Source organism: Oratosquilla oratoria, chromosome 8 (assembly GCF_046742065.1).
Source record: "Oratosquilla oratoria isolate Oo_2021 chromosome 8, ASM4674206v1, whole genome shotgun sequence".
Lineage (NCBI taxonomy): Eukaryota > Metazoa > Arthropoda > Malacostraca > Stomatopoda > Squillidae > Oratosquilla > Oratosquilla oratoria.
Window position 1 is genome coordinate 30,769,409 of NC_134784.1, and position 18,834 is coordinate 30,788,242.

The following is an 18,834-nucleotide window of genomic DNA, read 5'->3' on the forward strand; positions in this document are numbered from 1 at the left end:
TCTTTTTCTTCTACTGGTGACAAAGAAATAGTTGCACATTTATACATTTCAGACATCAGGCCAAAGTTTCTTCCTAAAAAGATACATGGGTAGGTGAAAGGACTGTTGCCAGTTACTGTGGGGCTGCAATTTCCAGTCAGTGAAACTTTAGAATTACTTTTATTACTGAAGGCCATTTCCTCCTTGTGAAGATGATGGTCAAGTCAAAGCAAAAACCTACATGACAAATAAATAAAACACATTCAACCACCCTTCCCATCTCAACACTTTGAGGGCAAAGGGATGCCCTGTCCCCAACCACAATTTACTTCTCATCACTACCACTGAGAAATGAAGCACCACAGCACTCTAAAATGCCATTTATTTTTAAGTTCAAGAGGTACTTCTTCATATCATCCTATTTTTATAAACCTATACAAAAAGTTTGGGCAGAAAAATATTATCTTTATTTATCTAATTATTTTGACCTAATTATGTCTAGATAGGAGGTATTGCCATGTGAATGTGAACCGACAGTGCTTACTCAACGTGCTTTATGATTTATTCTTTCAACTAGGGAGAAAGAAAAGGAAGAAAAATATAAGTAACCAACTTTGTTTTATTTGCAAATGATCTGCTCATCATACTAATCACACCTCCAATGCTGAACCTGCCATTAAATTACATAATTTTCAACTTGTAATAATGTTATGAAAGACTCCTTAAAACAATAACAGCTGCAAAGGAATTCCTATGCTCTTTTACTTGAAACAAAAAGAAAGAGAAATCCAATTTGGTACAAAGAATAAGACATACTCCAAAGAAAATTGGGATATGCTACCTGGGGTTCCATCAATGTAGATACAAGGCTAATTTTCAAACAATCTTGAATTTTTCCACTGCATATACAGGGGCGGAAAGGGAACTGGGAGATAGGGTTGATGAAAGGGTATTATGATGGTTTGGACACATGGAAAGAATGAGTGAAGAAAGATTAGTAAAAGAAGTGTGGAAGGCAGAGGTGGAAAGAGTGAATATGAAGGGGCGTCCTAGGATGAGATGGATGGATGGGGTGAAAGGGGCTTTACAAAAGAGAGGAATGTCTGTGGACGGAAGGATGGGAGAGGACAAAAGACAGGGGTGAATGGAGAAGGGTTGTGATGCATGAGGGGGAGTGGATGGGGGATGTGGGGTGAGGAAGTATGTATGAGAAAAAAAAATTGATGCAGCCTGAAGGGATTTCTCCCCCATTTTCTCCTTTTCTGCATGAGGGGACGGAGAAGGTGGGTCGCCGAATTTATGAAGTGGCCTTGCTGTGGATGTGCTGTGTCTTGCGACATTGCTTCTGACCCAGGGCAGTGGACAGGATGCAGGGATGACCCATCATCCAGGAGGTGCCAAGATAAGAGGGAGGGAGGAGGGTGGAGGGGAGTGGAACACATAGGAAATGGAATGGGTGGGAGTGGTTTCTATGCCTTTTTCTTTTTGGCTACCCCCATGTAGGGGGAAAAAGCCTTTGGTATATCTATGTATATACTCCTACCACACCTCTAGGTTTCAAACTAATGTCTTAGCTAGATCCTACAACCACAAACGTTGCATTAAAAAAAAAAAAAAAATCAATAAATCAATCACTAGCTTGTTTCCAAACTGGTTAGGACAATTATAATAATAGCTGCTGCCTTGAGGTTTGCTGATTGGAAACCTGCAGCAGTTGGCAAAGGTCTTTTGACTCTCCCATAGATTTCTTTGGAAAGGAAAACTAGACTGCTGTTGGTGTAAGGGACAATGTCTATGTCACTAGCTTGAAGTAGTAAGAGTGGAGCAGTCACTGGTTGTCAGCTCCCATGTGTACATACATACATACATATACCAAAGGCTTTTCACCCTACATGGGAGGTAGCCAAAGAGAAAAAGGCATAGAAACCACTCCCACCCATACCATTTCCTATATATTCCACTCACCTCCACCCTCCTCCCTCCCTCGTATCTTGGCACCTCCTGGATGACGGGTCATCCCTGTATCCTGTCCACTGCCCTGGGTCAAAAGCAGTGTCGCATATACCAAGGCCTTTTCCCCCTTTCAAGGGAGGTAGCCAAAAAGAAAAAGGCATAAAATTATTCCCACCCATTCCATCCCTAAATATACTCCACTCCACTCCACCCTCCCTCTTATTTTAGCACCTCCTGGATGACGGGTCATTCCTGCACCTTGTCCACTGCCCTGGGTCAGAGGCAGTGTCGCAAGTCACACCACATCCACAGCAAGGCCGCTTCATTAATTCGGCGACCCCCCTCTCTCCGTCCCCCCATGCATAAAGGAGAAGACAGGGAGAAATCCCTTCGGGCTGCGTCAAATTTTGCCCACACATACTACCTCACCCCCCATCCCCACATGTGTACAGATGGAGGAACTACTACTGAAGTTGATACAGAGAGAGCTTGGGGACAGTTTGGAGACCATGTCATACTGTTGAGGTTCCAACTCTATGTGAAGGTGATACTGTTGATTTTGGAGCAGAAACTCTGATGTCCATCTCACAGGACTACCATCTGCAGGTACCTGTTGTTAGTTTCATGACAATGGTGAAGCATATATAATGTTTACAAAAGTTCTAAACATTTATGATGACCCTGAAACCTGGGGGATTCTTTCCCAATCTTAACAGGACTAGGAATTTTTTTATATATATCCCAACTTTCAAGACTTGAAACCAGAAAGTGACTTGCAAGTAAGTAAATAAATAAATAAATAGATAAATAAATAAAGAAGGAAAACTTAAACACTAAACAGCATACATGAGTATGAAATATCTCTGTTTCACATGAATTTAGGAGGCATGTCCTCTGATGAGCATTATTTTACCTTTGATGAAATGCAATATAGCACATACATTTCTCCTGATGTCATCATAGAGACAATCATGAAAATGTCAACATGTTATGTCTAATTCTTAAATAAAAATTGGATAAACACCCAATCAGCTGCAAAAACCCAGTTAAAGTTTATGGGTTTTAATAACTTAAAGCCCTATTTTCTTATTACACTTATTTGGACACAAACTCCATTAAAGGTTCACTGAGAAAACAGTTTTCATGACTACACAAAGTACATTCACAGTGGAAAGAGGGTTTGGTCTTAATAAGGATAAAGAAAAAAAAAAAAAAAAAAAAAAAAAAAAAAAAAAAATGCTAACAGAATATAAAGGACAGTCCTAAATAAGCCTCCAAATACAATCATTTCTTCTTTAAAAATAGATATAAAGGGTCAAGCAGATATAACTGTATTAATAGCTAAGATATGCACAATTACGGAGAACATGGTATTCGGACTGATCAGACAGTTTCCTATTTAGGAAGATTGTTGATCTTTGACACCCTGTGAGCAAATAGCACAATACCTAAAATACCATACTGGTCTTTATGAAAAACTAAACAGCTAAAACCATAGTCTCCACAGAACTCGGGGCCTTTTTAAAACTATAAGACAAGGAAAGGCTTGGGAACACAGCTCTTGTGAAGACTTTCCGACCACATAACCCTGGATAAAAAAATTCCAGGATAACAATTTGCAAAGCCAGATGATCTGGACACCACACTAAAGACAAGACTTGAGATCTTAAGCCCATATAATGGACCTATAAAGTCTTAATTTGTTCCAAAAAAGATCTACAAACCACGTAAGGAGCTATCTAAAACTACTTGAAAACTCGGGGTCAAAAAGTTGTGTCAAACTACTAAGTCCATGGTACCCCTTCCCTGCAGACAGAGCAAGGACTAAAAGTTCCCACACATGGGGATGAAAGACCACACAGGGGTTATGCTAACATTTAAATTCAATGCTGCCGCATGCCACTATCCATCCAGCCTGAAACTGGCTACTGGTGGAGGCGTTTTATATGAAGTATCATCTTGTCTTGCCTGGATGCCCGGTATGGACACATGGGGCATTCGTAAGGTTTCTCACCCGTGTGGGTACGAATGTGTCGTATTAAGTCCCGTTTCTTTGAGGAGGTGAATTTGTGGCAGAAAGGGCAGTTGGTGCCAGCAGGAATCATCGACTGCAGAAGGGAGGGGGCTCTCACGAGGCTCTCCTACAAGAAACAAAGCAGCGTCACTAAACGTCGAAGGACTTCAAAGACGTCATGGACCTCAAAAGCCTTTGATGCTAAAGTATGCTTTGAACTAGTTATTCAAAGTTGCCTAACATCAAAGAATGTTTCAAAGATGTCAGCCACACTAAGTTATAACATCATTTTAATATCAGATGAACTTAACATTTTTAAAAATTTAGTCACAAACTTAACATCAGCTACTAAATCTTGACAATCTATAGCAATAGTTTTATTTTTCCTTTGTTATTTCATGTGGTGGTATGGGAGGTAAATGCAAGGGTGATGGGATGAGGACTGGATACTGTTAGTGAGAGTGGTGGGCCAGTTGCTGCTAGTTGATGACACTGTACTTGTAGCTGAGTCAAAGAGGGTCTAAGGCAGAGTGATGGAATTTGGGTAAGTATATGATAAGAAGTTAAAAAAGTTAATATGGGTAAAAGAAAGGTGATGGGATCTACAAAGGGTGAGGGAAGCAGCGAGTTGGAGGCAAGTCTTAAAGGAGAGAGGTTAGAGAAAGTGGATAGTTTTAAGTATTTGGGGTCACACATACTAGAGAATGGAGGAGTGAGGGTGGGGGTAATCTGTAGAATGGGGGAAGCAAGTAAATGTTTTGGGGGAATGAAGTGTTATGATAATTAGATATCTGGGGATGGATGCAACGAGAAGATTATTTGAAGGAGTAATTGTGCCAATGACACTGTACAGGGCAGACACAGACTGAATTCAACAGGGGAAAAGGAGATATTTCAATTGACTTGAGATGAAGCACTTTAGAACTAGCATGTGGGTTATGAGGATGGATAGAGTGAGAAATGAGGTGAGGAGGAGAGCTGGGGTGAAAAGGGAGGTGGGAGATAGGGCGTATGAAAGAATTCTGGGATGGTTCAGGCACATGGAAAGAATGAGTATAGATAGGCAAGCAAAGAGTGGGGAGGGCAAAAGCAGGTAAAATGAACTTGAGGGAAAGACCAAGAATGAGATGGATGGCTGGGGTGAAGGGAACTTTCGTTAACAGAGGAATGTCTATTGAACAGGAATGGGAGAAGGCAAGAGATAGGTATGAGTGGAGAATGGTTGTGAATGGACGATAAATTGACATAGCCTGAAGGGATTTCTCCTCATCTTCTCTATTGATGCATGAGGATGAAGAGGGCAGGTCGCCATATGAATGAAGAGATGGGGGTAAACCAACTTAGGCTAATGGGCCCTGCAGTGGATGTGATGTGTCTTTATGCATTGCTTCTGACCAGGTCCGTAGGCAAGAGACAGAAATGACCCTTCATCCCCAATGATCTAAGATAAAAGGGAAACATATGAATAATGGATAGGTGCATACCTTGGCTGGCTACCTCCCTTATAAGGTGGAAGAAGCCCATTGGTATATAGATAGAATAGTTGTTTCCGTGAAAAAACATAACTGCTGCATTTCATTAAATACCTACACTAAGGTACAATAACTTCGTTAGTATTGGGTTCATCCCTCAGATTGATAAAATGAAAACCTTTGATTTCAACCACAAATTTTACAAAATAGGTTCCTCAGGTGACAGGGTGCTACAAAAACATCTCAACTACAAGAAACAACCTAACGCTCACTAAAACAAAACCTATAAAATATATGTTCCTGATCTGATGGAATTAAGATCATATCATATCCCAACCTTGGGAATTGTCACATACAAGATTTCATTCCATTTTCTGGGCAAGGCCATCTATTTGTAGTCTGCAACTCAAGGATTTTCATCAACTATTAAGTCCTTTATATCCCCAATAGGTGGCACAAAATAAACCACTAAGTATACAAGTGACTTCATGTCTTTTACAGTTTGAAATACTGGCCAATGGAGAGAATCAAGCTTTGTCTACGACACCACCTCCTTGCTAGAGCTTAACCTTGCATTGAAGTCAACATACACACACACACATATATATATATAGTAAACCCTTGATATAATGGATCTCGATTAATTGGATATCAGATATAATGGACAAAAAAATCTGACCAAACAAACCCTCGCTATAACGGATGAAAATCAGTTATATTGAGGGATCCTCGGTTATAATGGATCTTCGGATATAAGAACAGACCCGTTCCCATATTGCCCGTTATATCAAGGGTTTACTGTAATTTCTAATCTTACTAATTTCTAATACTGGGCAAACTTTAGGATATAATGGATCTGTCTGGTATTTCCATTGGATATAATGGATCTTCGGATACAACAACAGACCCCATCCCCATATCCTCCATTATATTGAAGGTTTACTGTGTGTGTGTGTGCGTGTGTGTGTATATATATATATATATATCTATCTCCCAGCAGTCTTTTCCCCTTGTAAGAAGGGTGCCAAGTCAATGTATACAACCAATCCAAACTCATTCACTGCTCATCTTAGCACCATGTACGGTTGCCTCTGTGCCCTGCAATACTGCTAAGATCAAAGGCACTGCAGCAAACCATAACTACAAAGCAGGTCCAGACAGCTAGAGCTAGTTTGCCTCCACTGCTTCATTGTATGACAACCTCCTCCTCATCTAAACACAAAAACGAAGCATCGATATGTTTAAATATATTTACCAAGCTGTCTTTTTGTGTTATCACATATCATGTATATACCCTCCTTTCATACTGTTTGTCATCTTCTAGCATTTCAACATCTGGAACCAGTTAGTATCAGAATCCTTTTGTGCTATTTACATGAAATATCACATTAATCAATAACTGCACTTTACATTAATTGCTGCCTCCAGTTTCACAAAGTGGAAAACCTGCTGCCCAAGAGTGACAGGCAACAGTCCTTTGGACTTCACACAAATCTCTCTGAGGAGAAACTTTGGACTGCTCTCTGTTATATTAGTGTAGGACTCTTTCTTTGAGGAGAGACAGAGGAGGGTCACCAATTAACTTAAGCAGCTTTGCTGTGGATGTACTGTGTCTTGCAGCATTCCTTTTGACCCAGGGCAATGGGCAGCATTACAGAGATGACCTGTCATCCATGAGGAGCTAAGATAAGAGGGAGGAAAGGGTGGTGGATGAGAGTGGAATGGGTGGGAGTGAAATGGGTGGAAGTGGATATGTGCCTTTTGACTTGGCTACCTCCCTTATAAGGGAGAGGAAGCCTTTGGTATATAGATTATTTTTTGTGACTAGCTGGAAGTGATTAGGGCAAAGAAAACAGTCACCAGCAGCTATCCATGTGTGAACAAGTGTAAGAAATACAGTTGATGTTGATAGAGAGCTCTTGAATCCAGTCCAAAGACTTCCCCAGGGCTGCATCTTCTGATGCATGTGAAGGGGTTAATAGTTTTTGAAAATGGGTAGCTTTACTGTCCATCTTGCAGGACCACCACAGGTACTTGTTATTGATCTACTACTTTATATACCAAGTTGTAATATCAATACATTTATATGTACTAACAGACAATGTTGATTTAGTTAATTTCATATCAAATTTCTACTTTCCCTAATCTATTGATAGTATACAAAAATATACCACTTATCTATATTTTGTATTTCACAACAATATCATTTGACCTGTTTAACTGCAGCATTCTGAAATTTAATGCACCATAAATCTAAAAACCACTGTTTTATGCTTCATCTAATTAGATTTCTGGCTTTCTCCTGCTAATGATAATAATGATCATAGAAAAAAAGAGTGGAGAGGAGAGAAGAAAAGTGGAGAGACGAAAAAAGGGGGGGAGCATAATATTTAACTATCAACAAGTATTTCTACCATTGGGGCAATATTATGCTGAATTATCCTCACCCCTCTATCACTCCTTATCCACCACATTCCCAAACTCCAATCTGCCCTTCCACTTCAATTAGTTTCACTCAATAAGAACACATCAAGCTATTCTCACAAATATACCCTTTTACTCTCATCTGTACCACAACCACACACATTTAATGATCTAGTTATTTGGGTGCTCGTTGGAGTCCTTCTTGAAGACCTTCTATGAAATACAAGGGATAACATTCAGTGGTGATTCTAGGACTATGAAACTGGGGGGGCCATGACCCTCCCAGGCCCCCCCCCCTAGAATCGCCACTGCATGTGACAGTAGTATTTACCAAGGTGTGTGTGTATGTATATATGTATATATATATATATATATATATATATATATATATATATATATATATATATATATATAATGTATATATATATACATATATATATATATATATATATATATATAAAATTCAAAAATAGGATATGCAAAAAAACTGGGGGGGCCATGGCCCTCCCAGGCCCCCCCGCCTAGAATCACCACTGATAACATTCTACTCATCCACAACCACAAGGGAATCATGATGAGATAGATTCACAGAAGTGGTAAAGGAGGGTTGGCAGTAGTATAAAAATATCATCATTCCTTTATAAGTAGAAAATTTACACTAATAACACAGATGAATGATGTGTGGCTCTGGTCCATATATCTGCTCCAAAAACAGTCACTAAAATATTAACTGCATGTTACCATGCAGTCAATACACCAGTATGGAAACAATAACAACAATAATAATAACAATCAGTTTGTTGCCCCCTGGTCTCTCTTGGAGAAAACCAGTGCCTCCAAGAAACCACAGCAAGTCTCCACACAGGCCCATAAGTCACTTAGAGAAGAGATATTGTATTGCTATCTCAGGATAGTCTGTGTGGGGCATTAAGGTGAGTGGTGTTTTGTGTGGTGGTTGGATTTGGGGCAGTTTGAATCTGTGGCCAGGCCTATTCTGGGTTGGTACTGTCTCAATGACAGTTGGTGTTCTGAGCACAGGTGTGTTAGTGTGGTTCTTGACTGGCATGTGAAGGTTCTCTCTGTAGAACTTGTATCTGAGGATTGTTGTTGAAATATTGAGTTTGGTGGTCTTTCTTAAAAGGCTTGTTTAGTTATCTAGGTGTAAAAGTGTTTCTGTGTAGATGCTTTGTTTAGGTTGAGTAGCAGGTTGTGGTATATGTTTTATCAGTATGCTGTAGTTTTTTTGTTATGTTCTGCCTGGGAAATTTTTGTTTCTGCGTGTAAGTGTCCTGAAGGGATGGTTTTGGTGCATCCATTATCCTGTGTTTGAAAACTGTTTGAGTTTGATTTATTGAATGTTGGGAACCATCCTGTGGAGGTGTAATATCAAAATAAACAAACAAATCTAAAGCCAAATGTAATCGATGGTAACAAAGATGCATCTGTTATTTATAACTTCTTGTACATAGCAATTAGGCAAATACATGCTTCCCTTTATGGCACCAGTAGATCATCCCTGTTTTAGGCATGGTGGTGGTATACATGTGAATTTTCATATTAATTTCCAATGACAGTTGGATGTTAAAGATCTTGAATATAAATGAAGCAATAGTGTTAAAAATAATGAACTACCAATTTTTTTTTGTCTTTTGTGTGGTCCTCAATAAAGATATGAAGGGATTTCATTGCTGTACTACCAGTGTAAAATATAAATCAATCAAATATATAAATAAAAAATAAATAACAACAAAATAAAATTATCTAGTAGCATAATATTCTTGATTCTCATGAACATTTTCATTTACATAGGCCACATTATAAGGGTGGAGCCTGGCAGAGGGCACATCATTCTTCACCCACCATCACATTTAGGTCAAATGCAGTGATATGCATTAGATATGAAAAATAATTTCTTAAAATTGCCCTTGAAAATTGGGGTATGTTTTACATACCAAATGATATACAGTAAATATATAGGTGCTATTATGGAGGTGCAAAATGCCAAAGCCAGTGCCTTCCACCATTTTGTTTATAGGAAGGGCTGCCATGTAAGGGAGGCAGTGGGACTGAACCAGCTATGGCTGTTGGGCCCTGCTGTGGATGTGCTGTATTTTGCTGCATTGGTTCTGGCTCAGGCAATGGGCACAGGACAAGGATGGCCCTTCATCCACAAGGAGCTAAGATAAAGGGAAACAAAGTATGTTGGAAAGGTACATGCCTTGGGAGAAGTGTTTTGGTATATGAAGAAATAAACACCTGAAGGTAACCACAGCTATTTGAGGGTTGACTTTTAATGGATTATATTTTTGTGGTTTCCCTAAACCTCCCTTCAAGACTTCCATGCCAGCAAGGGGTGGTTTGACAGATTTATCAGGTGGCTCTCCCTACCAACCACAATGCAGCAGCACTTATAGGAGTGCTTTGTTTTGAAAAGTTTGCAAAATACTTGTGTTTGTTTTGCCAATTGTCAGGAACCATGTTGTGGAAACATGGTATAGGGTGGTTCTTATGAATTAACACACTTGTGCTCATGACACCATCCAGTATTGAAACAGTACTAAAACAGAATAGCCCTGGACAGAAACTGTCCTTGATGCAACCACAACAAAGAGGACATGAAACACATCATACTACAATGCACTACAGTAACATTCCCTAGACAACATATATCTTCTCTCAGCAACTTGTGTACCCACTCAAGAGGCTGTTGCTTCCATTCTATTGTCTCTGAGCCAGTGCTCTAGTTTGTCTATGTAGGCTTGGATGATCTTAATTACTATCTTATAGTTTTGATGCTGGTATTAGGTTCTGATGTGTGTATATATATATATATATATATATAGTGACTACAAAACTGATGCCAGCATTTTGGATCATCTCCTAAAGTAGTTCTCCATTTAATTATTTGTTTCCTTTAACACAGCTCAACTTTCAGTTATTAGAATAACTTACCTAAATGTTCTTTTTTTTTCATACAGTATCAGCTGCCATATGTACAATGCATCACACTACTCACATTATAAAATATAAATTTGTTGCTGTATTACTCATTCTCTTTTACTCTGTGTAATAATGAACACAAAAAACATGATCAAACCAGTTCACAGAATCTGAGGCAAACTCATGTACAGCTACAAAAAAAAAAAAAAAAAAAAAAAAAAAAAAAAAAAAAATATATATATATATATATATATATATATATATATATATATAATCAAGATGCCGATGCCAGCATCCTCATGTACCCACTCATGCCTCATGAAGCCTATGTGGGCATCATCATACTGAAGTGGTTAAAGAAGATTCTGACCATTTTATTTCCTCACCCACTTACTATCTCCATTCACTTGATCTTTTGGACTCTCTTTCTTGCCCACCATACATTCCTCTTCCATCCAGTACCCTTCTCACTCCATCCACCCACCTCATTCTTGGGAGGGGAGTGGAGTGTATTTAGGGATGGAATGGGTGGGAATGATTTTATGCCTTTTCTTTTTGGCTACCACCCTTGTAAGGGGGAAAGCCTTGGTATATGTATGTATGTAATTCTGGTTTCCACATTTTTTTGCTAATTTTTCCTTATTCATTCTTTACATATGTCCAAACCACCTTGGCACTCTCAGATCTATCCAATTTGCATGTTCTCCTTCCACCTAACCTCTCCATTTCACCTCCACCTTTCTTACTACCTATACTCCTACATTACACCTACCATACTCCTTATATCCTTCATCTCAAACAAGACATGTTTAGCTTCTTCCTTTCTGCCTCCTTTAAATTCCATATTTCTGTTCCACACAAAGCCATGGGCACAACCACTTCTTCACATTTCGGCTGTGGCATTCCTTGGGGAGACGGGACTGCTCGGATAGACAGTCTTGGGAACAACAACAACAACCACTTCTTCACACTACCCAGATATTTATGTTTCATACACATACACACATCCATCCATAAATACATACACATACACACACATACATCCATCCATAAATACATATATATATATAATATATACACACACACACATTTTCACTATACAGATGAAGTGATGAAAAAAATAATTGAAACCCTTGTCCATCCCGGACTGGAATACGTGTCAGTAGTATGGTCCTTCTATAGTGAAAGATATAAGCAAGATCAAGAGAATACAATGGGCAGCAACCAAACTAGTCTGGCAGATAAACTAGCCTGGCAGATAAACCATATGAGGAAATATTAGACACACTGGGTCTGCCGGTTCCGAAAGATTGAAGAGGAAGAGGTGATATGATTTAAGATTGGAGGGCTTTAAAAGGTCATGGAAACAAATTAAGAAAGACTACATATCTAAAAGATGTGAAGAAATACATTTTCCATACAGATACATATATACTTGGAATAGCTTAGGTGATATAGCCCAAGTTTGAACAATATATGAATTCAAATCTAAACATGATAATTGGAAATCAAATATACAGATTAAGTTGGAACTGCACATGAATCAGAGGTTTGGTATGATAAAATTGGAGAGTAGGAGACAGGACCCAATAGTGTGTGCAAACATTGTTCAAAAATTTAAGAACAAACTAGATGATGCGAGATACAAAGACAGGTCACTATGAGCATTGCTCCCCTTCTTGTATAATATAACTAGGTAAATACACATACACCTAACCCCCAACATTTGTAGGTATCGCATTTGCAGTTCACATTTTTTGTAGGTTATTTGGTGTCAAATAGGATTTGCTTTAGATAATTTAGGATGTATAGGTGTTAAAATTTACTTAGTGCTTTCTGATGATTCTTTCTTTGTGTATGGAAGGGACCAATGACAGTACCTGCATGTGGTAGTTCTGCAAGATGGACAGCAAAACTGCCCTTTTTTTTAAACCCGACAACCCCATCACCTGAGGCTGCCCCTCAATCTCTATTAACTTCAACTATATTTCTTACACCTTTTCACATGTGGTAAGTTGAAAATCAATGATTGCTCTCCTCTTCCTACAACTTTCAGCCAGTGACATAGAAACGATCCCTCAGTAAGTAAATACACTGAAACAACACAGACAGCAGTCCAGAGTTTTTTCCCTAAGAGACCTGTAGGAGGATCTGATGACTGTTGCCAGCCACTGCTGGGCTGTGGGTTTTCCATTTAGTGAAGTTCAAGGCAACAATCAATTGACTGATTGTGTATGGCATGGATCTAGTGAGCTTAGAAATTATCATGTGTCCTCTACCTCTGCAAATGTTGGGGGGCCAAGTGTACTTCATCTATCCATATACCAAGAGGCTTCTTCCCTCTTATAAGGAAGCTAGCTAGCCAAGGCTACACATAGAGGAATGAAGCTATTTTAGTATTACAACTGTCCCTCTTTTATGTTGTTCCCTTGAAATTGTCTTTTACCACTTCTATGACCATCTCTTCTTGTAGAGGGGGGGGGGGATTCTGCTATCATGATTCCTATGAGTCACAAATGGTGACAAAAAGGGACAGAGTGATGGGACTATGGACCCTGCTTTCTGTGTTTGTTCTATGAGAAGTCAAGGCATATGAGGGTCTGGGAGGAAAACTCAAACAACCAGAACCTTAAAGGTCAACTGAGAAGGTTTTCAAAGAGGTGATGAATATTTGCTAAATGTATGGCTTAGTCACTTTTTGCGAAGATAATGCAAAAATAAATCCTGATTATTATGCAAAGTGATAAAAAAGTCAATCAAAATATTGGTAGCAGATGAACTTTCCTTCGCTGATCTTTGGCTGTTCTCATAAGGCTGTGACATCAACCTCGCTGTTTACATTCTGATGCATCCATATGTGTGCACTATAAAATGCTGTGCTGCACTGTCAACTTGATCAGTGATCTGTTATATTTCATGTGTTAGTAAGGTTTTATCAAGTATTTAGTTCAAAAATGGTTTATTGTGTCACCGCAAATTGCAACAGTGATTCGACAAAACATTCTACTGCGAATGGACTTCATTTTCATTATTCCTGAAAGATCCTGTTCGCAAAAAGGGCTGGATCATTCGGTGCAGATGGCACAAGTCATGGAACCCTGGATTGAAAGTGAACCTCTGTTCGAAAAAAAAAAAAAAAAAAGTAGACTTCGGACCCTGGCCTTGCCAAGTCACTAGGAATTAGCACAAATCCCATTCTAAAAGAGGATGCAACACCAAAATTTTTTGTCATCGACAAGACCCTAGGTTTGGCAAGCAAATGCCACTGAAGGAGCACTGCTACTGAAAAAAGACAATGCCTGGAGGCAGGCATATCAGCCTGTATCATGTATTTACCTAGTTTACCTAGTTGTATTTTGCAGAAGAGCTATGCTCATAGAGACCCGCAGTTGTATCTATTCACATCCAGTTCTTAGTCATGTATCGTTTTAGTACTCACTGTTTTCTCTTTCAATTTATTCCATGTATCTATCACTCTGTGTGGAAAGCTATTCTTTTTCAGATCTCTTCTGTAACTGTCCTTCTTAAGTTTCTTCTCGTGTCCCCTTGTATTTCTTCTGTCCCATTTAAGTAGATCATCCCTGTCAAGGATTTCCATCCCTTTCATAATTCTATAATGTTTATCAAATTGCCTCTTTCTCTTCTTTGCTTCAAAGTTAATAAGTTTAGTTTGTCCAATCTTTGTTCGTATGTCAACATGCTAAGTGTTGGTGCTATCTTTGTTAGTGCTCTTTGAATTCTTTCTAGTTTCTTTTTGTTTTGTTTTTTGTACAGGGTGTCCATAGTGACACTGCATACTCTAATTTTGGTCTTATCAGTGTAACTAGTATTTTCTTCACCATTTCCTCATCCATGTAGTCAAAGGCCACTTTCATTGATCTTATTAAGTTATAGGTTTCTCTAACTATTTTGTTTACATGTTTGTCTGGTGTATAGGTAGGCCCAAGTTATCTACACTGTCACTGACAATTGTTAACAAGCATGGTTAGGCTTGACCAATGATTTTTGGGCTAGGCCTAAGCAGATTAGGGGTATAGTCATGACATAGGCTAGCTAGGCCTGTAGGCTTATGAATATGATCACCCCACTCCACCAGGTTGACAGGCATGACCATGATCACGGGCTTCCATAATAGGGCTATGACCACATCTTGTCAAGTGGAGTCAACCAAATTAAAGTATGTTTTTTGAGAGTCAAACAAGTCAAACAAGTGGAATCTACCCCCTCCCCATCACTACCACCACCCAGCAGGAGTTCAGCCTAATTATCCTGGACCGGGAGGGAGTGTAGAGTGTAAGTTTAACTTCTACATTGGGTGAAAAATAAATCTGGGATGGTTCTTCTTTTTAATGTGCCAGACAGCTCTCTGGCTTCAAATACAAGACAAGCTCTGTTCAAACCTTGAAGGGTTGCCAGAAACTTCTTATATATACATATTTACAATGTTGCCAAATCTTGGTATATACAAGGTTTTGTCACTTCGACTTGACTGATGGCAAGAGGCACCAGATTAGGTGCTGATTCTATTGTGTGTCAAAAGGCTATCTCCTTTTGTCCAGCACAAGTGTTCAAGCAGAGGGTTTCAGGTGGCTTGACCTGAGATGCGCTGAGTCTTTTGTTTGGTTGGGCATTGACTGGAAGAGTTGACGACTTGTGTCACTCGGACAATGGCTTTTCCCTCAGGAGATCCACGAAGATGTCAGAGTACCCTTTAATAGCATATATGTATTACCTAGTTGTATCTTGTGGGAAGGGGAGCTATGCTCATGGTGTCCTGTCTTTGTATCTCTCCATATCTAGTTTGCTTTTAAATTCTTGTATTGTTTTTGCACACACTGTTGTTTCATCTAATATGTTCCATACAACCACCACTTTGTGGGGAAAGCTGTTCTTTTTCAGGTCTCTTATATAATTGTCCTTTTTGAGCTTCTTTCCATGTCCTCTTGTGTTTCTCTTATCACAATTTAGTAAGTCTTCTCTATTAATGACTTCCATGCCTTTCATAATTCTGTAGATGGCCAACAAGTCACCTCTTTCTCTTCTTTGTTCCAGAGTTGGCAACTCCAATTTTAACAATCTTTCTTCATATGAGAGTTTCGACAGTGTTGGGGCCATCTTTGTAGTTGCTCTCTGGATTCTCTCAATCTTCTTTAGATTCTTTTTTGTACTGGGTGACCAGTGTTGCTGCGTACTCCAATTTAGGCCTTACCAATGTGACTAGTATTTTCTTTACCATTTCTTCATCCTAATAAATAAAAGCCACTTTTATTGATCTTCACAAGTTATAGGTTTCGCCGCCAATTTTGTTTATCTGTTTGTCAGGGGACATATCTTTTGTGATGATCACTTCTAGGTCTTTTTCAGATCCCTCTTTACTTCTTTTTCACCAATTTCATATTGTCCTGATATCCCTTTTTTTTTTCCCACTTTTTTCCAAATTCCATCATGCTACATTTTTTAATGTTGAATTCCACTTTGTACTTCTCACTCCATTCCCAAACCCTGTTCAGATCTCTCTGTAGTAAGTCACAGTCCATTTCAGTACTCACTTTCTTTAACAATTTTGCATCATCTGCAAAGAAGCTCATGTAACATTCCACACCCTCATCCATGTCATTCACATAAATGGCAAACATTATTGGAGTCATCATTGATCCTTGTGAGACTCCATTAATTACCTCTTCCCAAGTAGAAGTTGAAAGGAGATGACAGACATGCTGAATATCGAAGATCATAACAGCGGAAGGAGATGATAACAGAAGGAATTCATACTGATATAGACCTAATGATTTTTTCAGCTGTTACAAAGTGCCTATGATGAATATTCACCTTATGCAAGTACCACTACCAGTGAAATTGAGATGGAATGTGAAAGTGACCATAGTGACAGTACCAGGCATATGATTGATGGCTTCTCTTTCCTCCACAGCAACCACTACCTATGGCAGATAATTTTATAAACATGTCTGTATCTTTTGCTAGCCTTCCTCTCCCCTTCAGTCAAACGATTTCTTTATTCTCTTTGCTACATAGGCCTGTCTTATTGTAATCTATCATGTATAAAAACAATTTGTAATTCATGTATCCTTGAAACTTTTGCCCATAAATATGAAGCTTGGCATCCAAATCCAATAAATCTTCCTCATTTGATGTGAAGTCACTTTTGTATTGCTGGACATGTCCAAGAATGTAAACAACCCTTATGTCATTAGTTGCCCTGGTGGTAGAAAATGTAACTATGACATTGAAAAGTTCATTTGCTATCAGGCACTCTTAAGATCATGCTATTTGGATAAAATCAAGATTATAAAATGCTAGAAAGATGTATTTTACTGTTCTAACTTCTAAGTTATATTTTCATACATGAAATAACAAAAAATAAAGAAATCCAAAACCTTCTCAGTTGACCTTTGAAATTAGTTAATTAAATGTACATAATTATATCAATGCTAAAGGCTCTTCACCCTCATAAGGTTGTAAGATTTGGTGAAGATAAACACTAAACTGGAACACGAGTTTTAATCCTTGAGTAGTTTTGCACAATAATGCTTAATCACAAAGAATTAATAAGAAGTAAGACAGACTGACTGTAAAATATGGACACAGGTGTCTAACAGTGAGTACTAGAAGTCAACACTGGACCTCAAAGTGGATCTACAATCTGTGTGGTGGGTGGAGCTTGTTGCTGACTGGTGGGCTCTTGTCTCGTCTTTCCTTGTTTAGATCAACTGACTGCCATGAGGAGGGTTGTGACCATGGATGGCTTAATGTCTACTACCTTGGTATTGGCTCAAGTGTTGGCGGCACTGTGCATTGCTTCCACGATCTTCTTGTCTCTCACTACAATTATTATGTAGGATGATGGCTTATTCCCAATCCAGCAGGCATCCTTTGTTATTGGTGTGGTTAACAAAGGAGATGGTGTTTTGGTGGTAAAGTACATCTGCTTTGTGTTCTCTTACTTTTGTGGTTAGATCTCTGTAATTTTATCCATGTGTCATCTTCCTTTGTCTGGACCAATCAGTTGTCATGGGGAGGGTCATGACATTCAATAGCTTGACAGACACTACCCTGTCTCTGGTACAAATGTCTGTAACAATGTCAACTGTTTCCAGTTTTCCTCTGCACCTCATGCCAAAATTATGGTGGATGTCAGCTTGTTCCCAATCTGGAGGGAGTCCACTCTCTGTGGTTTACAAGTGCATTGGTGTTGCTATGGTGGCAGATAACTGCTTTGTGTTCTTTTGTGTACCACAAAGTTGGTAAGGTCATGGGTGGAGCACTGGATTTTGTACACAACGCTGTACTATATCTGGTTGTTCTTTTCCAAGATCAATTAGGTTGCCAATTTTCTTGTTTGAATCACATACAATGTGGAGATCTGTGCATTTGTGTTTCTTCCAGAGTTTAAAGGTTAATTTGGAAGATGTGGCAATCATAGGTTCTGTGTTGTTGGTTTCTTGGTTTGTGTTTCTGATACTTCCTTTTGAAGGTCTGGCATTCCTCAGTGTGGAAGTGTAGACCAAAGGGGAACCTATTTCTGGGAGGTCAAACACCCACTTGCAAAATGTCCAATTTTAGACATTTTCATACAACCTGCTACTAATCTAATAATAAAAATTGCTACCCTGAGTATCATAGACTGGAAACCATTACCCCAACAGTGGCTGACAACGGTCCTTAGGCCCTTCTATTGATCTCTCTGAGAAGAAACTTTGGAGTGGAATCTGTGTTGCATTACTGTGGGTCTGTTACTATGGAGTTTAACTCTTCCCTCCACTCCCTGCCACCCTTGCAGATGGCCTGAATCTCTGAGGTCACTTGGAAGTGAAAGCAAAGATTTCATCTGTTCCAAGCAGCTGGAGGCCTCAGACCCTCTTAAGTGGAAAGAGAGTGTCAATGCAGGTGGTTCAGGCAGGCCCCCAACCCAATAACTTCCCAAGTCTAATGTGACTATGGGCAAGGACTGCGACCTGCGAGTCTGTGGACCAGTGTTAATCATCAATAAAACAATTCTTTCTTATGTGAAAATGTGAAAAAACCAACACTGAA

At 39.1% G+C, this 18,834-nt stretch overlaps 1 protein-coding gene across 4 annotated transcripts in view; it reads right to left on the reverse strand.

The window, feature by feature from the left end:
* Nucleotides 1-18,834, reverse strand: part of LOC143027676 (uncharacterized) — a 65,606-nt gene that overhangs the window by 29,188 nt on the left and 17,584 nt on the right. The window contains exon 6 of one of the 4 annotated variants that reach the window (XM_076189109.1): nucleotides 1,270-4,073. The exons of the other annotated variants lie outside the window; for them this stretch is intronic. Within the exon in view, the coding sequence (XP_076045224.1) occupies nucleotides 3,858-4,073 (216 nt within the window). The 3' untranslated portion in view covers nucleotides 1,270-3,857. Of the gene's footprint in view, nucleotides 1-1,269; nucleotides 4,074-18,834 lie in introns of those variants that run through there. 4 annotated transcript variants of the gene reach the window in all.